Source organism: Eucyclogobius newberryi, unplaced genomic scaffold, assembly GCF_026437365.1.
Source record: "Eucyclogobius newberryi isolate DKJ021-1_F unplaced genomic scaffold, fEucNew1.0.hap1 SCAF_15, whole genome shotgun sequence".
NCBI lineage: Eukaryota > Metazoa > Chordata > Actinopteri > Gobiiformes > Gobiidae > Eucyclogobius > Eucyclogobius newberryi.
Window position 1 is genome coordinate 27069091 of NW_027315779.1, and position 18302 is coordinate 27087392.

The following is an 18302-nucleotide window of genomic DNA, read 5'->3' on the forward strand; positions in this document are numbered from 1 at the left end:
TTGAGCACCTCCAGCCCAGAGACCTTGCTTATCCCAGACATGCCTATTGTCTTCCTTTATAAAGCTTAAAGAATGAATGTGATCATTTTAAACATTTATTTGACCTTTTATATACCCAGAAAAGTTTTTTTTTTATTTTTATTTAGTTAAAGCTTTGCCAAGAAATAGGCCTGGTCACGTAATTGGTGTTATTACAATTATGTAAAAGAAAAGACTAGTCCGACCAAGTTTCAAAAACTGCCTGAATGTACTTTTACGCTGCCTGTCCAAAAAGAAAGTCGGCACAAATCCTCTGCAGCTAACCTCGATGGCATGCATTTTGCCTTCCAGCCCTGAGCTCAGCAGTCGATGACCTGCTGTCCATACTTGGACCTCCTTCTTTCATGGGCTTCTTTCAACCAGTCCTCCCAATGCACCATCAGCTCCATGACAACAATGTTCTTGGTGCTCTTTGAGACCAGAAGGATATCTGGTTTCAGGGTGGTTCCGACAATGTGTTGTGGGAATCTCAGCTGCTTCTCCAGGTCTGCACTGAACTGCCAGTCCTTGGCTGTCGCCAGGATACTTGCTGCTGCCCCGTTCTTTCTTGCCTTAGAATGTTCTCCTGCCTTGATAAATGTGATGCCTCTGTTGGTTGCAGTTGTTGAATTAAGAAAAAAAGGGTCACACACTCTAATATTTGGTAGCACCGTCTCTAGCCTTGATTACAGCACACATCCGCTGTAGGATAGTTTCAATAAGCTTCTGTAATATTTAAAGATTTATTTCCAGTTCCCAGTTGATTTTGTGTTGATTTTGGAGAGAGTGACCACAGCACAAAGCCTTCTCCAGCTCGTCCCAAACACTCTCACTGGGGTTCACATCTGTAGTTTCTGCTTCTCCTTAGATGTTTTCTCTGCTTGATGCCAATGATTCGACACTTCTCAAACACACTGACATATTTTCATGCCACAGGATTTGTCTTTCCACATGGTTGTTTCAGAAATGAGAAGCCGCTCACTGTTGAGTTTAAACACTGTGTTGCAGCTGAAAGATCATCACCTGGAGCAGTTCTGCAGTAGGAGGAAAGGACCTACTATATTTGTGGCGACTTTTTTTTTAACAGGCAGTGTATGTCCATGTTTTGGATACTACCCATTATTAAATTAGGCCAACATTGAGCATTCATGGTTGGGAACAGTGCAAATCTATTAGCTGATAGCACTTCACACATGGCGATAGCTGTCCTCTTTTTTACTCAGACAAAAGACACAATGAACAAAAATGTGCAAGAACAATTAGTGGTGACAAATGTATTTAGATTCCCTGATAAATGTAGGCCCATCGCTTAATTTGTTTCTGCCTCTCTCAGCTTGAGTATCATTTCAATGTTAGATCCTAAGCATTTTGAAGGTTTGTCTCAAACTTTTTTCTCCCAGTCCGACAGCTGCTCAGTGAAGCGCTTATCAAAGATAACGCTGGGTTTACAGCTCTTCACATAACTCCAGGCCTCCTGTGAACATAAATGTTACATTAGCATTATTGCCTCTTCTCTCTTCACGAGGAGGGAGAGAACACTTACCTGGAAGCAGCATTTGTGCTGGAGCATGACGTAAGCTGTGGCTGCAACACTGCAGCGTCGAGCCCCATGTCTGGACACCAGCAGGACCCGGGACCCATTGCTGATCTGAGAATCTCGCCATGTAAAAAGAACAATTTCTATTTCTATTTTGATTTCATTTAGCGTGGTTTACAAATAGGCCAATACAAACCATTCACTTTTCATATTTGTTTAAACCATATTCAATTTTTTTTCGTTAAACTGTCTAAAACATCAACATTTCAGCTGTATTTTCCCCAAGATAAATGTAAAACACTGGTGCAAAGTAACATGATGGTCACCTGTGCAGTGTGTGATGATGGACTCACCAATGAAGTTACAAATCTTCACAAAACTGAATATCTTCTTGTCCGCTTCTGTTCCTACTTCCAATTTGAGCACGTCTTTGTTCCAAACCGAACTAATATCATTACACCAAAGAGTGGGTAAGATAAGCCAAAACATTATGACACATCAAATCAAAATCTCACGTGTGATGCGCTGATAAACCAACAACTGCTTCGATCTTCAGGGGCTCCATCGTGGTGCTGCTGTTGGCTTGTTCCTCGTTTCCCATGTAGAGCTTTCCTGGGATGATTTCCACTGGGTAGGTCCTTAGATTTTCTAGCTCCTGTTTAAAATCATCTAAATATGAATACTATTTATGGGTCTACTGATTGAATTACTCACAACAAGCATTACCTTGATTGTGTACGCAATTTTTTCCGTCCTTAAAAATGGATACAGAGCAGAAAAACTTTGGAAACCGCCGCTTAAAATTTGAACAATGCATAAACTTGATTTGGCCACCATTTTGGCACACTGATTCGCTCTGCCTGTAGACACCAAATGTACTTCTTTAGTTAAACAATATAGGAAATATTAAGGATGTTTTTTTCAGAGATGGGACATGATCTTGTGCCATAAAATTGTCACAATGTGGGAAAGGATTTCTTTGTGTATTTACAATGGGACAGTGCATGAACACGAGCCCATGTAAATACACCAGATTTAGCCATAAGGGTAAACCATCTTGTGGAATGTGTATGCCATTTTTGGTTTGAACAAAACAGGATTAAGCTCAACAGCGTTTGAGAAGCCTTGTTACAAAAAAGCAGAGCTACAACGAAAGCGTTTCCATTTGCACAAATATCCCGGTTATGATCCTCAGTAGCCTCCTGCTTTTGTGTGTCCGTGTAAACACAGGTGGTAAAATTATAAAATGACCTATAAAATTTGTTACATTGGGGACAAAAAAAGTCTCGTAGTATTAAGTCATAACCAGGATAAGGCTCATAACCAGGATAATCAAGCACATGCAAACACACTCAAGGACAGTCAAAATATTATATAATAAGGAGAGTCAATTTGTGGAAAATATCTAATTGTGTTTTTTATGACTGGTATTACAATTGTGATTATAGTTGTGATTTATGTTTTAATAAGGTTCTGTTCAAAGTTCAGTTTTTAAATATGAATTGAAAAAAAAAGACTGACAAATCAATCAAAGTTCAGGTTTGTCTTGTTTGAATTGTCTCTCATCCCTAATGAGAGATAGATTGTAGAACACTGCAATATCCATTGAAGAAAATAAATGTTTGGCCACTGCTTTTACATTTTGTGTTTTTGTGTTGTGTTGTATTTTTGAGTTTCTGGTCCCACTCCTGCAAAACATACTTTCAGACTTCTGTTTGATTGTCCCACCTTTGTTATTGAGGCAGTTGGTTTTGCTGTCATACACAACTATGTTCTGCATAGTGTCCATCTCCACATTCTCAAGGGGAAGGAACCCCCCTTTGGTATTCTGAAATAGATAAATACATTAAAAAAGAAGCATTGTTATGTTCTGCCTGTGTGAATTGGAATAAACACTTACTGTTTTTCCATGCTTGGCTGTAATGATGTGGCTGACATTATAATCCTGAGTTTCACGAGCATCTGAATTATGACAAAATATAAATCTGTCTGCAATCTGGAATGAAACTACAATTAATTTGTAAAGAAAGTGCTCACCAATCAGACAAAGATAGTTGATTTCCGCCAGTCTGGACACGGTCACTCTCTGATTGAGAAGGTTGTACAGGTTTATGGGCTCACATAAAACAATGGCAGCCATCAGTGTCACCTGCAGCAAAATCAAAGAGAAAAACTTTATAAAGTGTTATTATTCTTAATTAAACTTGTTGCTTATCCACAACATTATTATTATTATCTCTGGCTCAAGACAAGTTTTCACTTAACTAAAAATACAATGGCAAATAATGAATTACTCAAGTAAAAGTAGCACATAGAAAACAATATTTAAGCAAAGGTTTTGAAGTAGCTGTTTAAAATGTGCATTTAGAGTAAAAAGTAAGTGTTTCCCACTTCAAGAATCGCTCAGATGTTTTGTCAACAGTAGTAATATGAATGGATTTACTCGTTTTTCTCATGAATGTTATGTATTTTTAAACATGTAAAATTAACCCTTCAAAGTACTCTTTACTTTTCAGTCCAAAAGTCCAGTTAAAAAAGTGGAGTAAAAGTAGTTCTGATATCTGTAATGTTGATAATGAATGCAGTGTTCTCGCTGATGGGTTTTGGCATGGCAGGTCACCACGCTGCGGCTGTGACCCGCCATGCTCAAAAGATACCGGCAGGTATTAAGATAACCGTGCGAGCGAAAGGCACCGCGGCACTCGCACGATGATCTAGATTCCCGTGTGAGCGGGCGCCGTGGTGCTTTTCGCTCGCCCCATGGTAATTTAAAAAAAAGATTTAAGAACTTTTCGCGAGCGTCGCCTGCGGCATGGTTTGTCCCACCGCCATCCTTCAATCTCAGCCCAGCGAGAACACTGGAATGATATTTTAAATGCCCTCCAGCTTATTTCGGAGACTATAGCCATGACAAACCCTTGTTATCTACGAAGCTTGAAGTCTAGCAAAATATGTTAATGCTAAGAGCTCTTCAAACTGTCTCTGGCGCCCCCCTTGGGAGAAGTATCCACCCCCCCACAGCCTCTGGGACACTGCAGTAAATACGGCGTTTCAAGGAAAAGACGCAGTCACGTTACTTGATCACTTTTACCACTGCTGGTCCACAACGTCACACACAGACTGCTTTCTGAGCTTCTTCTTCTTCTTCTTCTTTGGTGTTTTATGGTGGTTGATATCAAAGTGTTATATTACCACACTTTGGTGTTAGAATTTATTCTTAGTTGTGGTTGTGGTGGTTGTTGTTGTTGTTGTTTTACTTTTAATGGAGGTTGGCAGCCCACTTCTTCTTCGGTGTGGGCAGCCTACTTTCTGAGCTGACTTGTACCGCTGCGTTTATGTTTCATTGTCTTCAAAGCCCATGGTATCAAAAAGGATTCTTTTCGCATATGCTTTATATCATCACAAACGGTAGTAGCAGAGCAGCTCTTTCTCTCCTTCTCTTTCTCGCTTTCTCTTCTCTTTCCTTTGTCCCATTCTCTTCACTTTGTTTTGCTTTTGTTCAAATACGGTATAGCGTAAAACACATTTTGAAAATGTACAACTCCAGTAGGTGGCAGTAAATATACCTTGGCTGCCAACCGCCATTAAAAGTAACACAACGGTTGCCCATATATTTGTAAAATAAACGTAAGTGGTTCAATGATAACTTCATTCATATTACAAACCTTGTTCCCCTGTCGATCTTTGGGTTTTTATTACTTTCACCATGTTTTTTCAATGTTTTCACCTTTAACTGTAGCTTACTTTACTTTGCGTCTTTGATTATCAAGTAGATTTACGTTTCGCTATAATTTCCGGTGACACAGGAAGTTACCAAAATAAAAGCAAACCATTATAAACGTACCGGGAGACGAGCGCGAAGGGAACCAGGACAGAAGCGCGTGTGGCAGGACAGAGGAGGAACGGAGGCGGGACAGAGGAGGGACAGAGGAGAGACAGAGGAGAGACATGAGAGCCAGGAGAGACAGAGGAGAGACATGAGAGACAGGAGAGACAGAGGAGAGACAGAGGAGAGACATGAGAGACATGAGAGACAGGAGAGACAGGAGAGACAGAGGAGAGACAGAGGAGTGACAGAGGAGGGACATGAGAGCCAGGAGAGACAGAGGAGAGACATGAGAGCCAGGAGAGACAGAGGAGAGACAGAGGGACAGAGGAGAGACAGAGGAGAGACAGAAGAGAGACAGAGGAGATACATGAGAGACAGGAGAGACAGAGGAGGGACAGATGAGTGACAGAGGAGAGACAGAGGAGAGACATGAGAGCCAGGAGAGACAGAGGAGAGACAGAGGAGAGACAGAGGAGAGACATGAGAGCCAGGAGAGACAGAGGAGAGACAGAGGAGAGACAGAGGAGGGACAGAGGAGGGACAGAAGAGAAACAGGAGGGACAGAGGAGAGACAGAGGAGAGACAGAGGAGAGACAGAGGAGAGACATGAGAGCCAGGAGAGACAGAGGAGAGACAGAGGAGAGACAGAGGAGAGACAGAGGAGGGACAGAGGAGGGACAGAAGAGAGACAGAGGAGGGACAGAGGAGAGACAGAGGAGAGACAGAGGAGAGACAGAGGAGGGACAGAGGAGGGACAGAAGAGAGACATGAGAGCCAGGAGAGACAGAGGAGGGACAGAAGAGAGACATGAGAGCCAGGAGAGACAGAGGAGAGACAGAGGAGGGACAGAAGAGAGACATGAGAGCCAGGAGAGACAGAGGAGGGACAGAAGAGAGACAGGAGAGACAGGAGAGACAGAGGAGAGACAGAGGAGTGACAGAGGAGGGACATGAGAGCCAGGAGAGACAGAGGAGAGACATGAGAGCCAGGAGAGACAGAGGAGAGACAGAGGGACAGAGGAGAGACAGAGGAGAGACAGAAGAGAGACAGAGGAGATACATGAGAGACAGGAGAGACAGAGGAGGGACAGATGAGTGACAGAGGAGAGACAGAGGAGAGACATGAGAGCCAGGAGAGACAGAGGAGAGACAGAGGAGAGACAGAGGAGAGACATGAGAGCCAGGAGAGACAGAGGAGAGACAGAGGAGAGACAGAGGAGGGACAGAGGAGGGACAGAAGAGAAACAGGAGGGACAGAGGAGAGACAGAGGAGAGACAGAGGAGAGACAGAGGAGAGACATGAGAGCCAGGAGAGACAGAGGAGAGACAGAGGAGAGACAGAGGAGAGACAGAGGAGGGACAGAGGAGGGACAGAAGAGAGACAGAGGAGGGACAGAGGAGAGACAGAGGAGAGACAGAGGAGAGACAGAGGAGGGACAGAGGAGGGACAGAAGAGAGACATGAGAGCCAGGAGAGACAGAGGAGGGACAGAAGAGAGACATGAGAGCCAGGAGAGACAGAGGAGGGACAGAAGAGAGACATGAGAGCCAGGAGAGACAGAGGAGGGACAGAAGAGAGACATGAGAGCCAGGAGAGACAGAGGAGAGACAGAGGAGAGACAGAGGAGGGACAGAGGAGAGACAGAGGAGGGACAGAGGAGGGACAGAAGAGAGACATGAGAGCCAGGAGAGACAGAGGAGGGACAGAAGAGAGACAGAGGCATGGGCACGCCCCACACTTTGAGAAGCTCTGTGCTAGCTTACTGACAAAACCTGGCCAGCAACGTGTGTTACAGTTACAGCTAAAACAATCACAGATGAAATAATAATACATGAGCATTGTAGTGTATGAAGAGAGGATTCACCGTGTGCCATTAAGGGGGAAATGGAGTTAATAAAAGAAATATATTAAAAGCATGACCTAATAAACATAACAAACGCTACCACTACCTGTTCAGTCCGCGTGGTTGCTATGGCGACTGAACACAACGACGCAATTTGTGCACGTCGCATAAAGCCACGCCCCTTCGGAAAGTAAAGAAGAAGAAAAAAAGCTTCTAAACGTCGCGACTTTTAACTTAATGAGAGCGTTTTTTTTCTGGCTGTAGCAAAGATCTTGTACTTAAGATATTGTCCATTTCTGGTGAGCTATAAGTTGTTTAAGCTTTGCAAACGAGTGTAATAAAGTCATGTTTGAGCTTTAGACACTCCCTTTTAACGTAAATACGACACGATGAATAGGTAAATATTGTTTCAAAGCTGCAGCTCTTTATAGACATGCACTGTTTTTGTTTTACAGCTTTGCCCCTGGAACACATCGTTTTGGTTGACTGGAATTTGAAAAGGTATTTGAAATATTGTATGGAATTACTGTTGTAAATGCGATAAGATAAAATAAGATAATCCTTTAATATCCACACAAGGGGAAATTTCGTTGTTACATCGCAGTAGAAACAGGAGGAAAGCACAGATTATAGGAAATTTAAAAAAACACTCTTAATAGAAGAACTCTTATGAACAAAACCAAAAACTCTTATTAACAAAACTCCTCTTATATCTTAATGGGGAATGGAGGGGGGTAAATAAAAAAAAATAGATAAATAAAATAAAAAATATAAAAATAAGATAATAATAACATAAAGTAAAGGGTTAGGGTTAGCTAGCATAAGACTAAATGATACTAATAGTAAGTAAGTAAACAAAATAAAACACTCTTATTTACATCAGTTGTATGCACATGAATCTAGCCTTAATTGCTTGTGAGTACGACAGTAATTGCACATGAATATGACGGTATTGCACATGGTTAAATCAGTATTGCACGTGTTCAGGGCTAACAGTGTTTGTTATAAAGTCTGACAGCAGCAGGAAGGAAAGACCTGCGAAACCTCTCTTTCACACAGCGAGGGTGGATCAGTCTGTCACTGAAGCTGCTCTCCAGAGCGGACAGAGTGTCCTGCAGGGGGCGACACTCATGGTCAAGCATAGATGTGAATCTAGCCAGGACCCTCCTGTCCCCCACCTCCTGCACCAAGTCCAGAGCACAGCCCAGGACGGAGCTGGACTTCTTGATGACTCTGTCCAGCCTCTTCCTCTCCCTCTCTGTGATGCTGCTGCTCCAGCAGGCCACACCGTACAGGAGGGCTGATGCCACCACAGAGTCGTAGAAGGTCTTCAGGAGTGGCCCTGTCACTCCAAAAGACCTGAGTCTCCTCAGGAGGTAGAGCCGACTCTGGCTCTTCCTGTACAGTGCGTCTGTGTTATGAGTCCAGTCCAGTTTGTGGTTCAGATGAACACCCAGGTACTTGTATGAGTCACTCTCTCAATGTCCCGTCCCTGGATGTTCACTGGTGAGGGGGCAGTGGGGTGGCGTCTGCGGAAATCCACCACCATCTCCTTGGTCTTCCCCGCGTTGATGAGGAGGTGGTTCCGCTGACACCAGTCCACAAAGTCCTGCGCCAGTCCTCTGTACTCCGCATCATCATCGTCCTTGATGAGTCCGACGATGGCAAAGTCATCAGAGAACTTCTGCAGGACACAGCTGTCCGTGTCCGGTCCTGGTGTCAGACACAGTCCCGGGCTCTCACAAACTGGGGTCTGTCTGTGAGGTAGTCCAGGATCCACTCTGCCAGGTCACACACACACACACACACAAACGCGCGCGCACACACACACACACACAGATGATGGTTTGTTCCATAACAGAAAAATGAAGAAAAACATACAATTTATAATAACCCTGTTTGCAAAATGTATATATAGCTTACTGTAACTAACTATAACTAAACAGACATTTAAGCAAAATATAAAAATGCAATTGACTGTTTGGTACTTATTTTAAAAAAAAGTTATTATTACTATTATTATTACTTGCATGGTTCCTTTAAAATAGAAAAATAAAACAATATTTCGGAACATCTTCCGCGGAGATAAATACTTTTTATGCCGTAATGTGGAACGCTAAAGTCAGAGGAACAACATTTCCAAAGAGACAAGAAAGCAGCAAGTACGATGTGCAAGTGAATGAAATGAAAACAACATTTATCTATTTTTTTTAGTTAGAAAGTTATGCGGCGAGGTAATCCCACTGTTCTAGCTAAAACAATTTTTTTTTAGTATAATTTTTTGGGATTATTATTATTATATCTCTGTCTGATGTAAAACCCCAACAACACATTCAGCTGCATCTCGCTTTGCCAAAATGTTTTACTGCCCACAACATGCAAGTGATCTCTCTTAGGAGCCTGGCCCACATACAAGCCAGAGATGACATTTTCCCAGCTGTTTCACACACACAGACCCACATTTGTCCTGTTTTTCCTCTGGTGTAAGGGAACAACATGTACCCAGTGTCCAGCCATCGTGTCCAGTGAATGACCTGCTGTGTGCCGCACTCTCTCTGCCCACCACCGCCATCACACGGTGCCCGGGACGGAAGCATCACACCCAACAACATGAAGCCCGGTGGTGCGTCCAAAGTCAGGATTCTGCCGCATATCGTTTGGATTATCTCACTTGGATTCTTTAATTCAGGTGGGCAATCTTTCTTATGATTATATGAAGTTCAAAGTCTTCATTGTAAGTTCTTGTGGCCTTGTTTTGCTTTTCGGTGGCGCAGTTTTGTGTGATTTTACTACAGCTGCATCAGGTGTTGAAAGTCTACGTTGAAATATAAAAAGTATTTCAACCGTTTTAGACGTTTCATCAAGATTTGTTGCTGTTTTACTACAAAGTGCCGACAATTTAAAGCAAAATGAAGATGGAAAATGATTCAGCCATACTTGATTCTACACAATATATGTATATATACATATTCTATAAAAATGTTGATCAAAAGAAAATTACATAATGTGACAAAACAATTGGTGTTCAGCCATTGTATGGGAGGATCATAAAGTAGTACCCTACATAAAGGATATATATATATAATGAAGTATAATGGTTGTCTAGTCTAAAACATATTTTCCTAAAAATGACAATGCAGGAAATTTGAATATGATTTCATATTGTACTACCATACAATCATATTTTCACATAATCTGCCAGCTGTTACCATGGTTATGTCATTCTTACAGTAACAGCTCAGCCCAGTGGGAGAGGAATGTGAGTCCCACACACAGAAACATTCAGCAAAATTAGACACAACAATGTATTCAATGCAACACCCCTGAAGATGTACTTACAAAGTCACTATGGAGCATGCATAACAATGTGTATCTATAGAGTTAACAGAGGAAAGATAGTGAAACAGAGTGGGGCAAACCTGTCTCTAGTACTGACCGGAGATCAAGGTCTGTATTACAAAAGGTTTAAACGTTTTTACATTGGAAAATCACAGGGAACTTTGATATGTTTAAGGAATCTGGACTTTTATAGGTATTTACAAATATGTTATAATAACCAAGAAAGACTTAAACAAAGCAATGACCGTCACAACCATCTGACCGGTTTCATTATTAAGATGTGAATTGTAGAGCTGCTGAGCACAGGTGGACAAAAGATGAATTTCCACCATATCCTTAAAGTGACTGGGCTCCATCTGCTGCTGAGACGGGCGTACGGACCTGTCTCCCACCGTGCATTCCTTCTTTTAAAACTTGGCATTTCACAATGGTAGAATTGTTGCTTTAGCTGTGAGTGAGCTTTAGAGCAGGGGGTTGTGGGTTCCATTCCTGGGCTGGGCAAGATTTTTTTGTGGTCTTTGGGCACAGTCCCTGGCAAGCTGCCCACTCCTATTGCCCCAGTGGGGGTGGGGTCATGGATCTGGGTCAAATGAAATGCAAGAGGGCGTGTCTTAGGCCAGCTAAAATATGATTTTGTTAATGTTGATTGTTAAACAAATAAATACATAAACATTGTTGTTCAAAATTCTAAAAGATAAACTAGTTAATTCTTCAATTAAATAAATAGGCCCAAAGTCACTGGGATAGGCTCCAGTCACCTGCAACAAGCGGTAGAAAATGAAAAAAAAATGAACATATTAATACTTTTAGTTTAATTTTTTTCATCGAAGTCAATAAAGGGAGAAGTCGTAATTTTAATATGGTCATGGGCAAAGTAAGTACTTTGTTTGCTAAAACGGCAAAGACCACTGGTACATCTCTGCTGCCATCTAGCGGTCAGATTCCACATGTGGAGAAGATTACTTTCAATGGATGATGGAAGTTAAACTTACAGGTACTTTCAAAAAGTAATTAGTTACACATTATCTGTTATTTTATAAACATCTAATAAGTTACACTACTTAATAATGGCCTAAAAAAACTGAATTACAATACTTTGGTATTACTTTATGTGTAATATTGGATAAATCAATTTTATTTATTTGTATTTATTCCTCGTAGGCTTTATTAGACAGGACAGTATAGCATGCAATGGGGATGAGGCTGGGGAAGGACATGCAGCAAACGTTCAACAGCCAGCTTCAAACCCACGACGCTGTGGGTGGCTCATATAGAGGTTACGTGTGCTACTGCCGAGCGCCACAGCTTTATGTTTTATCAATGCCATTCAAACAGAGCCAAACAAATAAGTTGCTTAAACCGTCTGTTATTCAATTACAAATATTTTAACAGTGATTTACCATTTTAAGTTACTTGAAATTGTACACGTCATTGTCCCCGTAAGTTGGACGTCTATTTTGAGTTGAACGTGTTTTTTTTCTGTTTCTTTAATTGTTCTGTGCTACCGGTGTTCTTTTTATTTTGTCTTATTACTCTCTGGTTGTACGAAAAAAAGAAAGAAAAGATTGCCCTCCTATTAAGAAACAAAACTATTCTGCTTTTGTGAGAAGCTTAGAATGACAGTGTCATATGTGCCCTCAGGTGGAGTTTGGTCCGTCAACATGACCATCCCCTCCACCCTACTCCGATCCACAGTGGGAGGAGAGGCCCTGCTGTCTGTGCGCTACCTCAGCTTCAGCCTGGACCTGCCTGTCATCAAGTGGACCCTGAAGAAGGAGAAGTCCGTTACCGTGGTGCAGTCCATAGGTACAGACATCATCGGGACCCTGAGGCCGGAGTACAGGGACCGCATCCTGGTGTTCGAGAACGGGACCCTGCTGCTCCATAACTTGCGGCTGTCTGATGACGGGACCTACGACGTGGAGATCTCCATAACGGATGATACCTTCACCGGGGAGGGCAGCATCACTCTCACGGTGGATGGTGAGTGTTGTTCCGCACTTCCAATCACCATCGCAATAAAATAAAAATCTCAGCTGTTACGGCCAGTGGTTCTATTTCTGTATAGAAACCATCCCCTGGTAAATCCATGTACTGGGCTCTGTGCACAACGATGCCAGTCCAGCTCACTGAGCGTCACTACTTCCTGTCCAGTTTTGTCTCTATGGGTAAAATGAATAAATACATAAAGATTTCTCTGTGGTCAGTGAGCTGCAGGTGGATGTCACTGAGAACATGTTAAAGACTTAAAAATGAGGTGAACACTTTTGAAACCAAAAGTGTTGGTTACCTTGACAGTGAGTACAACTTCGATCCGCCCATCACTACTGAAGAGACACCCACAGAAACCTGCTCCTTTGACAGACTACGATGTAGAGTTACATTTGTAATGCAGTACAAAATGTTACTGTTTAATCATGATTATGTGTAGGTAACAGTTTTTTGTTTTTTTTAAGGAATTTCTGCGTGCAGGCTTTATGTTGAATAAAGTGAAGTGTGAAATGGGGATAAAACTGGGGAATGCAAAGCCTGATGATGTATCACCATGTTTGACATGGGGATGGTGTGTTGAGTGTCATGTGTCGTGTTAGTTTTCCATCACACACAGTGTTTTGCTTTTAGGCCAAAAGGTTCAGTTTGCAAACTGCAAACAGAACATCTCATGGCTGTTTTTCAACGATGGCTTCAATGTTTCCATAAAGTCCAGATTTGTGTTACAGTTGTCCAGTGGTCAGATTCCCTGTCCTCCTGAGCTGTCAATCTCTGCACCTTGTCTGTATTTCTGATCACACACAAAAAATATAGTGCTATTTTTGTTGTCGAGTGTATTGTCTATAATTATAACTATTGAAAATGACAGAAAAATAGGAACAGAAATGTCTAGCACTCTAATCTTGTAGTGATATTTCTGTACTTTTATTCGGCCACATTAAGTTTCGTCACAGGGTGAGTGGGCACGCCCCCAATGAGTCATCAGCTTAGTCACTCAGGTGGAGCTCAGCGTAAAGCCACTGCTCCTCTGACATCTGGAGAGAACTGGTAGATTACCTCAGTAGCACTGGAGGAAATGTTTGGGATGAAGGAAACAAGGACATGTATTGTTAGACTGCTGAATCACCAAATCTAAGCTCTGGCTCACATAAAAAGCTGGAGTTTACATGTTTTGCATTAAACTTGAGACGACCTTAATATTAATGCAGTTTTACTTCAACCAATGTTGATACACATTGTTTCATCTCATCTCTTCCACAGAGGTCATTTCTAAACCATTCGTCCACACAGAGTCCTCTTCTGTGCTGGAGCTCACTGAAAACCTTCTCCTGAACTGTTCCCATACCAACGGAACCAAGACCATCTACACCTGGTTTAAGGGCGGGAAGCAGCTGACCAATGAGACCAGGTTTATCCTTTCACATGACCAGAAGTACCTGACCATCAAGCGAGTGCTGATGACTGATGATGACCTGTACAGCTGCACGGTGCAGAACCCAGTGGGCAGACAGACAAGCCTGCCCTTCAGACTCTCTGTGTATAGTAAGTTATACACAATACACTATTCAGCGAAACAGAACGAGAAGTTTCAAAATTACATGTAGATTAATAATAATAATGTTTTCAATCAATTTGTAACTGCATATTTTAAGTCTGTTAACCCTACCACATACGTAATCAACATTTGTACTTGGTATTTTAATCAAGGTATTTTAAGACAGCTTAATTGTATAGAATTGTCACACTTCTTTTTTTTAGTTTTAAGACATTACAAAACACATATATATATATATACATACATATACACACACACACGCCGTTTTTTGCTGCGTGCGCATGTGACCCATTGGTGTGTGCAGTTTGCTTTGCGCGTGTGTCCTATTCTTGTGCTGTTGGCTGCGGGTTCAATTCATGATGCATGATGGGTCACGTGGTATGGGTGGATCCCTAATTATCCTACAGAGGGGACCTGGACATACCATTCATAGAAAATTTGAGCAGTGGTCCCTGTGGTAATGTAGAAAAGTGCACGCAATATGCCCTCTGGTGTTCACAAGTGGAGTTACTATCGTTTTGAGTGTTATGGTTAGAAGGAGCATATTAATTAAGTAGTTACTAAACCTGAATCATTTGTAATAAACTACTTTTCAGTGTGAATTAAGTCTTTGTGCATGCTCTATTAAGGCTATTAATAGTTATTATACCAGTTTAGTTCCTTAGTCCACCTTGCTGCAGTTAATTATTAATCATTTAATGTTCATGTTTGTTGCGCAAGTGCAAAATATGTCACCAACTGTCAGTTTGGCTCTCAACGTTAGTGATGGTGACCTTTTTGAATAATCTCTTCATCTCATGTATTTGTAACAGGAAGAAGCTCTCTGTACATAATTCTCTCCACTGGAGGCCTATTTCTGCTCGTCACACTGGTGACGGTATGTGCCTGCTGGACCCCGCCAGAAAAGAAGTAAGTGTGGAAATCAAAAGCAAGACAATATATATATATATAACATATGAAAAGGCATTATATTTTAAGTAATGATCAAAAACCTGTCATCCCAGGTCAAAGAAGTCGTCCAGAAAGCCTTTGGACAGGCTATGCGACTACTCAGATTGTCCTGTCAATCACACAGGTACAAACATTGTGTTCAAATGTCTTCAAATACAGTTAAAGTTAAGACGTTTTATGCTTTTTTTCCCCCCTTGGTAACATACTGTAGATATATAATCATTTAATATTTTGTTCACTGGGCTCACAGCCTTTTTTAATATATGTATGACTCAGAGTTATGGTTAGATACTAATTGATACTAAAACTATTTGTATCACTGCATTAAAAAAAAAAAAAGTAAATCACTAAATATGACTTTTCTTGGATGGTTTCAGAATTATTTTGAGCTTCATCAGAATTAGTTTGGGGAGCACGTGATAATATAAAGAAAGTGGTATCAAGCCTGTTCCATAGCATCAAAATCGAATTGTTATTAATGCAGGTTTACTCAAAAAGAGTCGATCAAAGTTAACTAAACTGAAACAAATGATGAAGAACACCATAGCATGATTGAAAGGTCATACCATTTGAAATACTCATAAAATTGATTGTGTTTTATTTGTTTTGCACAGGTGAATTATCTCCAAAAAGGTCAGGGAGCACGAAAAAGCCTGGAGTAACGTCACTTTATGTTCTACAACAAAAGGTATTTTGGAGAATTGCCTGTGAACTTTTTAAGTTTATTTGTTTATCATATCTAATTTAAATCAAATACAATCTTAATTTCACTCATTTTTATTACATACGAGACCATTAAAAAGCATTATGGGTAGGTTAGACACAATTCTGATACAAATGATATCAGTTTAATCTGCACTTTCTAAATCCACGTTTTTGTTATTTTGCTGCTTTCTCCTCCTAAAATGGCTGCAAGTTTTCTGACAGTTGTCGACAAATCCTTCCCTCCTTTTTTTTTTTTTTTTAGGTTTCTTCGGACAACTCTCTCTCTGAAAACGGTGACCCTCCGCACTACAGCCCGTACCCACAGCGACAGACCACCGTGACCCTGAACCCGGTCACCCCTCCAGCCCCGCGCTCCATCCTCAAGTGTAGCTAACTGTCAGCACTCATCAACCTCACTCAGTACAGCAAGTAACTTCACATTAAACACAGACAGAGGTTAGAGTGTATGGAGTGTGTGGTAACTGTTGGACTGAGGAGTTTTTGCACACCGTATTTGTACTTGAGTACCGGTAGTGTTCTTGGAAAGTATTTTTTCTTAAGGCAAGACAATAGGTGGTTATTGTGGTTTGGTGACATTGGTCTCTTAAAGTGCCTCTGACAGGTTGGACGACTCATTGAACTAAAATGCAGGTTTATATATATAAAATGTTGCTAAAAATGATTAAAAAACTATTATCACAGAAAAGCACATTTTTTAGGTTTATAATTTCACTTCTTGGTTGTTCCTGGACATCACACTTGGAAATTACCCCGCAAACACTGAGGAAAAAACTCATCTAATGTCACAATTGTTTTTATTTGACAAATGAAAATATAAGAGTGCGACTTTAATATGTTTTATTGTTTAATTTTCTCCACTTGCATCTGTAAATGTATATTTCAAAAGCATTTTCTGGTCCTGACCAGAACCAGGAAGTATGATCACATTAGTCCTGTTCTCAGGTCTCTGCACTGCCCCCTGTGGCTCAGAGAAGAGACTTTAAAGCGGCTCTGCTGGTATAGAAGTCTCCCCATGGCCAAGCACCAAAATACATCTCGGACATGTTAGTGCCATATGAACCATCTCGGACCTCAGGGACCGGCCTCCTGCTGGTGCCAGAGTCAGGGGGGAATCTGCGTTTCAGTTTTATGCAGCTAAAATCTGGAACAGTCTTCCTGAAGATGTGAGACAGGTCCTACTCTGGCAATGTTCAAATCTAAGCTAAAAACTGTTTTGTGCATATGACTGAAAGGATTTTCTTTGCACTCTTCTCTTTTATGTCTTGAACTATTTTACAGATAGCCTGAAAATAGCACCTTAAAAGGTATTTCTTTAGAGAAATTCTTTACAATTCTAAAACTTAAATTTTAGAAACAGTTGAACATTGTGCTGGTGTCCAAGCGCAGCTGCATCGCAGGTGCCTGTGGAGAGGGTCAGAACACACGCTGGTCAGATTGTCAGTCGGCACTAAGGCTTAAATCCAGGAAGAACCTGGTGCACCGACCCATTGATCAAGAGCCAGTTTTAACACTAAAAGCTTTGGCCAAGTTTTGTCTGTAACAATTAGTTTAGCGAATGCTAAATCTAGGGAGGTAGCAGACGAGACTAGGTCCGTCGTTAAAGATACAAAAGCGCCACACATAAGGTGGAGGCGTCAACGAGAGTCATCATAAAAGATAAATACGCTCAGCACAGACGTGTGCAGAGGCAGATAGCGCGTTGACATTTAGAGACAGTCAAACATGGGAAAGAATAATTTGAAAAGCGATGTGCCCATCCTGGAGACGCCTGTCATGCTGGCAATGTCACATAAATATGGGAAAGAGTGTCTGGAGTGTCTGCCAGGGTGGTCCAAGAGATTTGGTTTTCCATCTGGCGGATCACTAAGCACAGAGAAAATGTATGACTCATGTCAGCAAAATTGTTAAATTGAATGAATCAAAATGAAGGTTTTGTGATTTCTGTCATGTCTTTTTTCCCTGTTGTGTGAAGCACTTTGAACTTGAGTACGAATTGTGCTCAATAAACTTGCCTTGCCACGCATCAAACTTTACAATCTTTTACTGAACAAGGTTTCACATTTACAAAAGGATGTACAATTGACTTTTTTTTTCATTCACATTATAACTTAAACAAATTAGGTTAAATTAGACTTTAACACCAATGTAGTTTACTTAAATACTATATCAGATCTATTTTTTGTGTATCTAATACATCAACAAAATGAAGCGATAAATCTGAACCTGGCTCAGTCCATTTTACAGATTTGTAAGTTACAAATATGGACATTTTAATATAAAAACATGACAAAACATTTTTGTCACACACATTACTTTCAATGTCTCTAAACTTGAGCTTTTTTCCTATTCACCAGCAGTGTTTTGCCTTGAATAAATTGTTGGTGAATACATTCCACTATAAGAACAAGTCAGTGACACAAAGCTTTATGTTGGCAGAAGATCTGAAAACACTGAAACTCATTAAAGAAAATGGACAATCTCCATCATCACGTGTTGTTGTCCATTTCAATGTA

At 41.1% G+C, this 18302-nt stretch overlaps 2 protein-coding genes across 2 annotated transcripts; one reads left to right on the forward strand and one right to left on the reverse strand.

The window, feature by feature from the left end:
- Window positions 1-1367: 1367 nt before the first annotated feature.
- styxl1 (serine/threonine/tyrosine interacting-like 1) lies at window positions 1368-3708 on the reverse strand. Its single transcript, XM_072446930.1, has 8 exons — window positions 3593-3708; window positions 3456-3517; window positions 3284-3383; window positions 2282-2415; window positions 2071-2210; window positions 1909-2000; window positions 1562-1674; window positions 1368-1492 (listed from the first exon to the last, which is right to left on the reverse strand). Exons 1-8 carry the CDS (start codon window positions 3693-3695, stop codon window positions 1400-1402), a joined length of 837 nt encoding a protein of 278 aa, XP_072303031.1. The 5' UTR covers window positions 3696-3708; the 3' UTR covers window positions 1368-1399.
- Window positions 2156-16232, forward strand: LOC140361202 (hepatic and glial cell adhesion molecule-like). Its single transcript, XM_072446925.1, has 8 exons — window positions 2156-2186; window positions 9715-9915; window positions 12207-12548; window positions 13818-14099; window positions 14925-15021; window positions 15117-15187; window positions 15678-15751; window positions 16031-16232. Exons 2-8 carry the CDS (start codon window positions 9756-9758, stop codon window positions 16160-16162), a joined length of 1158 nt encoding a protein of 385 aa, XP_072303026.1. The 5' UTR covers window positions 2156-2186; window positions 9715-9755; the 3' UTR covers window positions 16163-16232.
- The last annotated feature ends 2070 nt before the right edge of the window (window positions 16233-18302 follow it).

Excerpts from the sequence above, each read along its gene's own strand:
- LOC140361202 (XM_072446925.1), top strand. The coding sequence starts at position 9,756 with ATGACCTGCTGTGTGCCGCACTCTCTCTGCCCACCACCGCCATCACAC. Across the intron at positions 15,022-15,116 it reads TGGACCCCGCCAGAAAAGAA|GTCAAAGAAGTCGTCCAGAA; the intron begins GTAAGTGTGGAA and ends CTGTCATCCCAG. Across the intron at positions 15,188-15,677 it reads TTGTCCTGTCAATCACACAG|GTGAATTATCTCCAAAAAGG; the intron begins GTACAAACATTG and ends TGTTTTGCACAG.
- styxl1 (XM_072446930.1), bottom strand. The coding sequence starts at position 3,695 with ATGGCTGCCATTGTTTTATGTGAGCCCATAAACCTGTACAACCTTCTC. Across the intron at positions 3,518-3,592 it reads CAACTATCTTTGTCTGATTG|ATGCTCGTGAAACTCAGGAT; the intron begins GTGAGCACTTTC and ends GTCATAATTCAG. Across the intron at positions 2,001-2,070 it reads GGTTTATCAGCGCATCACAC|TTCGGTTTGGAACAAAGACG; the intron begins GTGAGATTTTGA and ends TAATGATATTAG.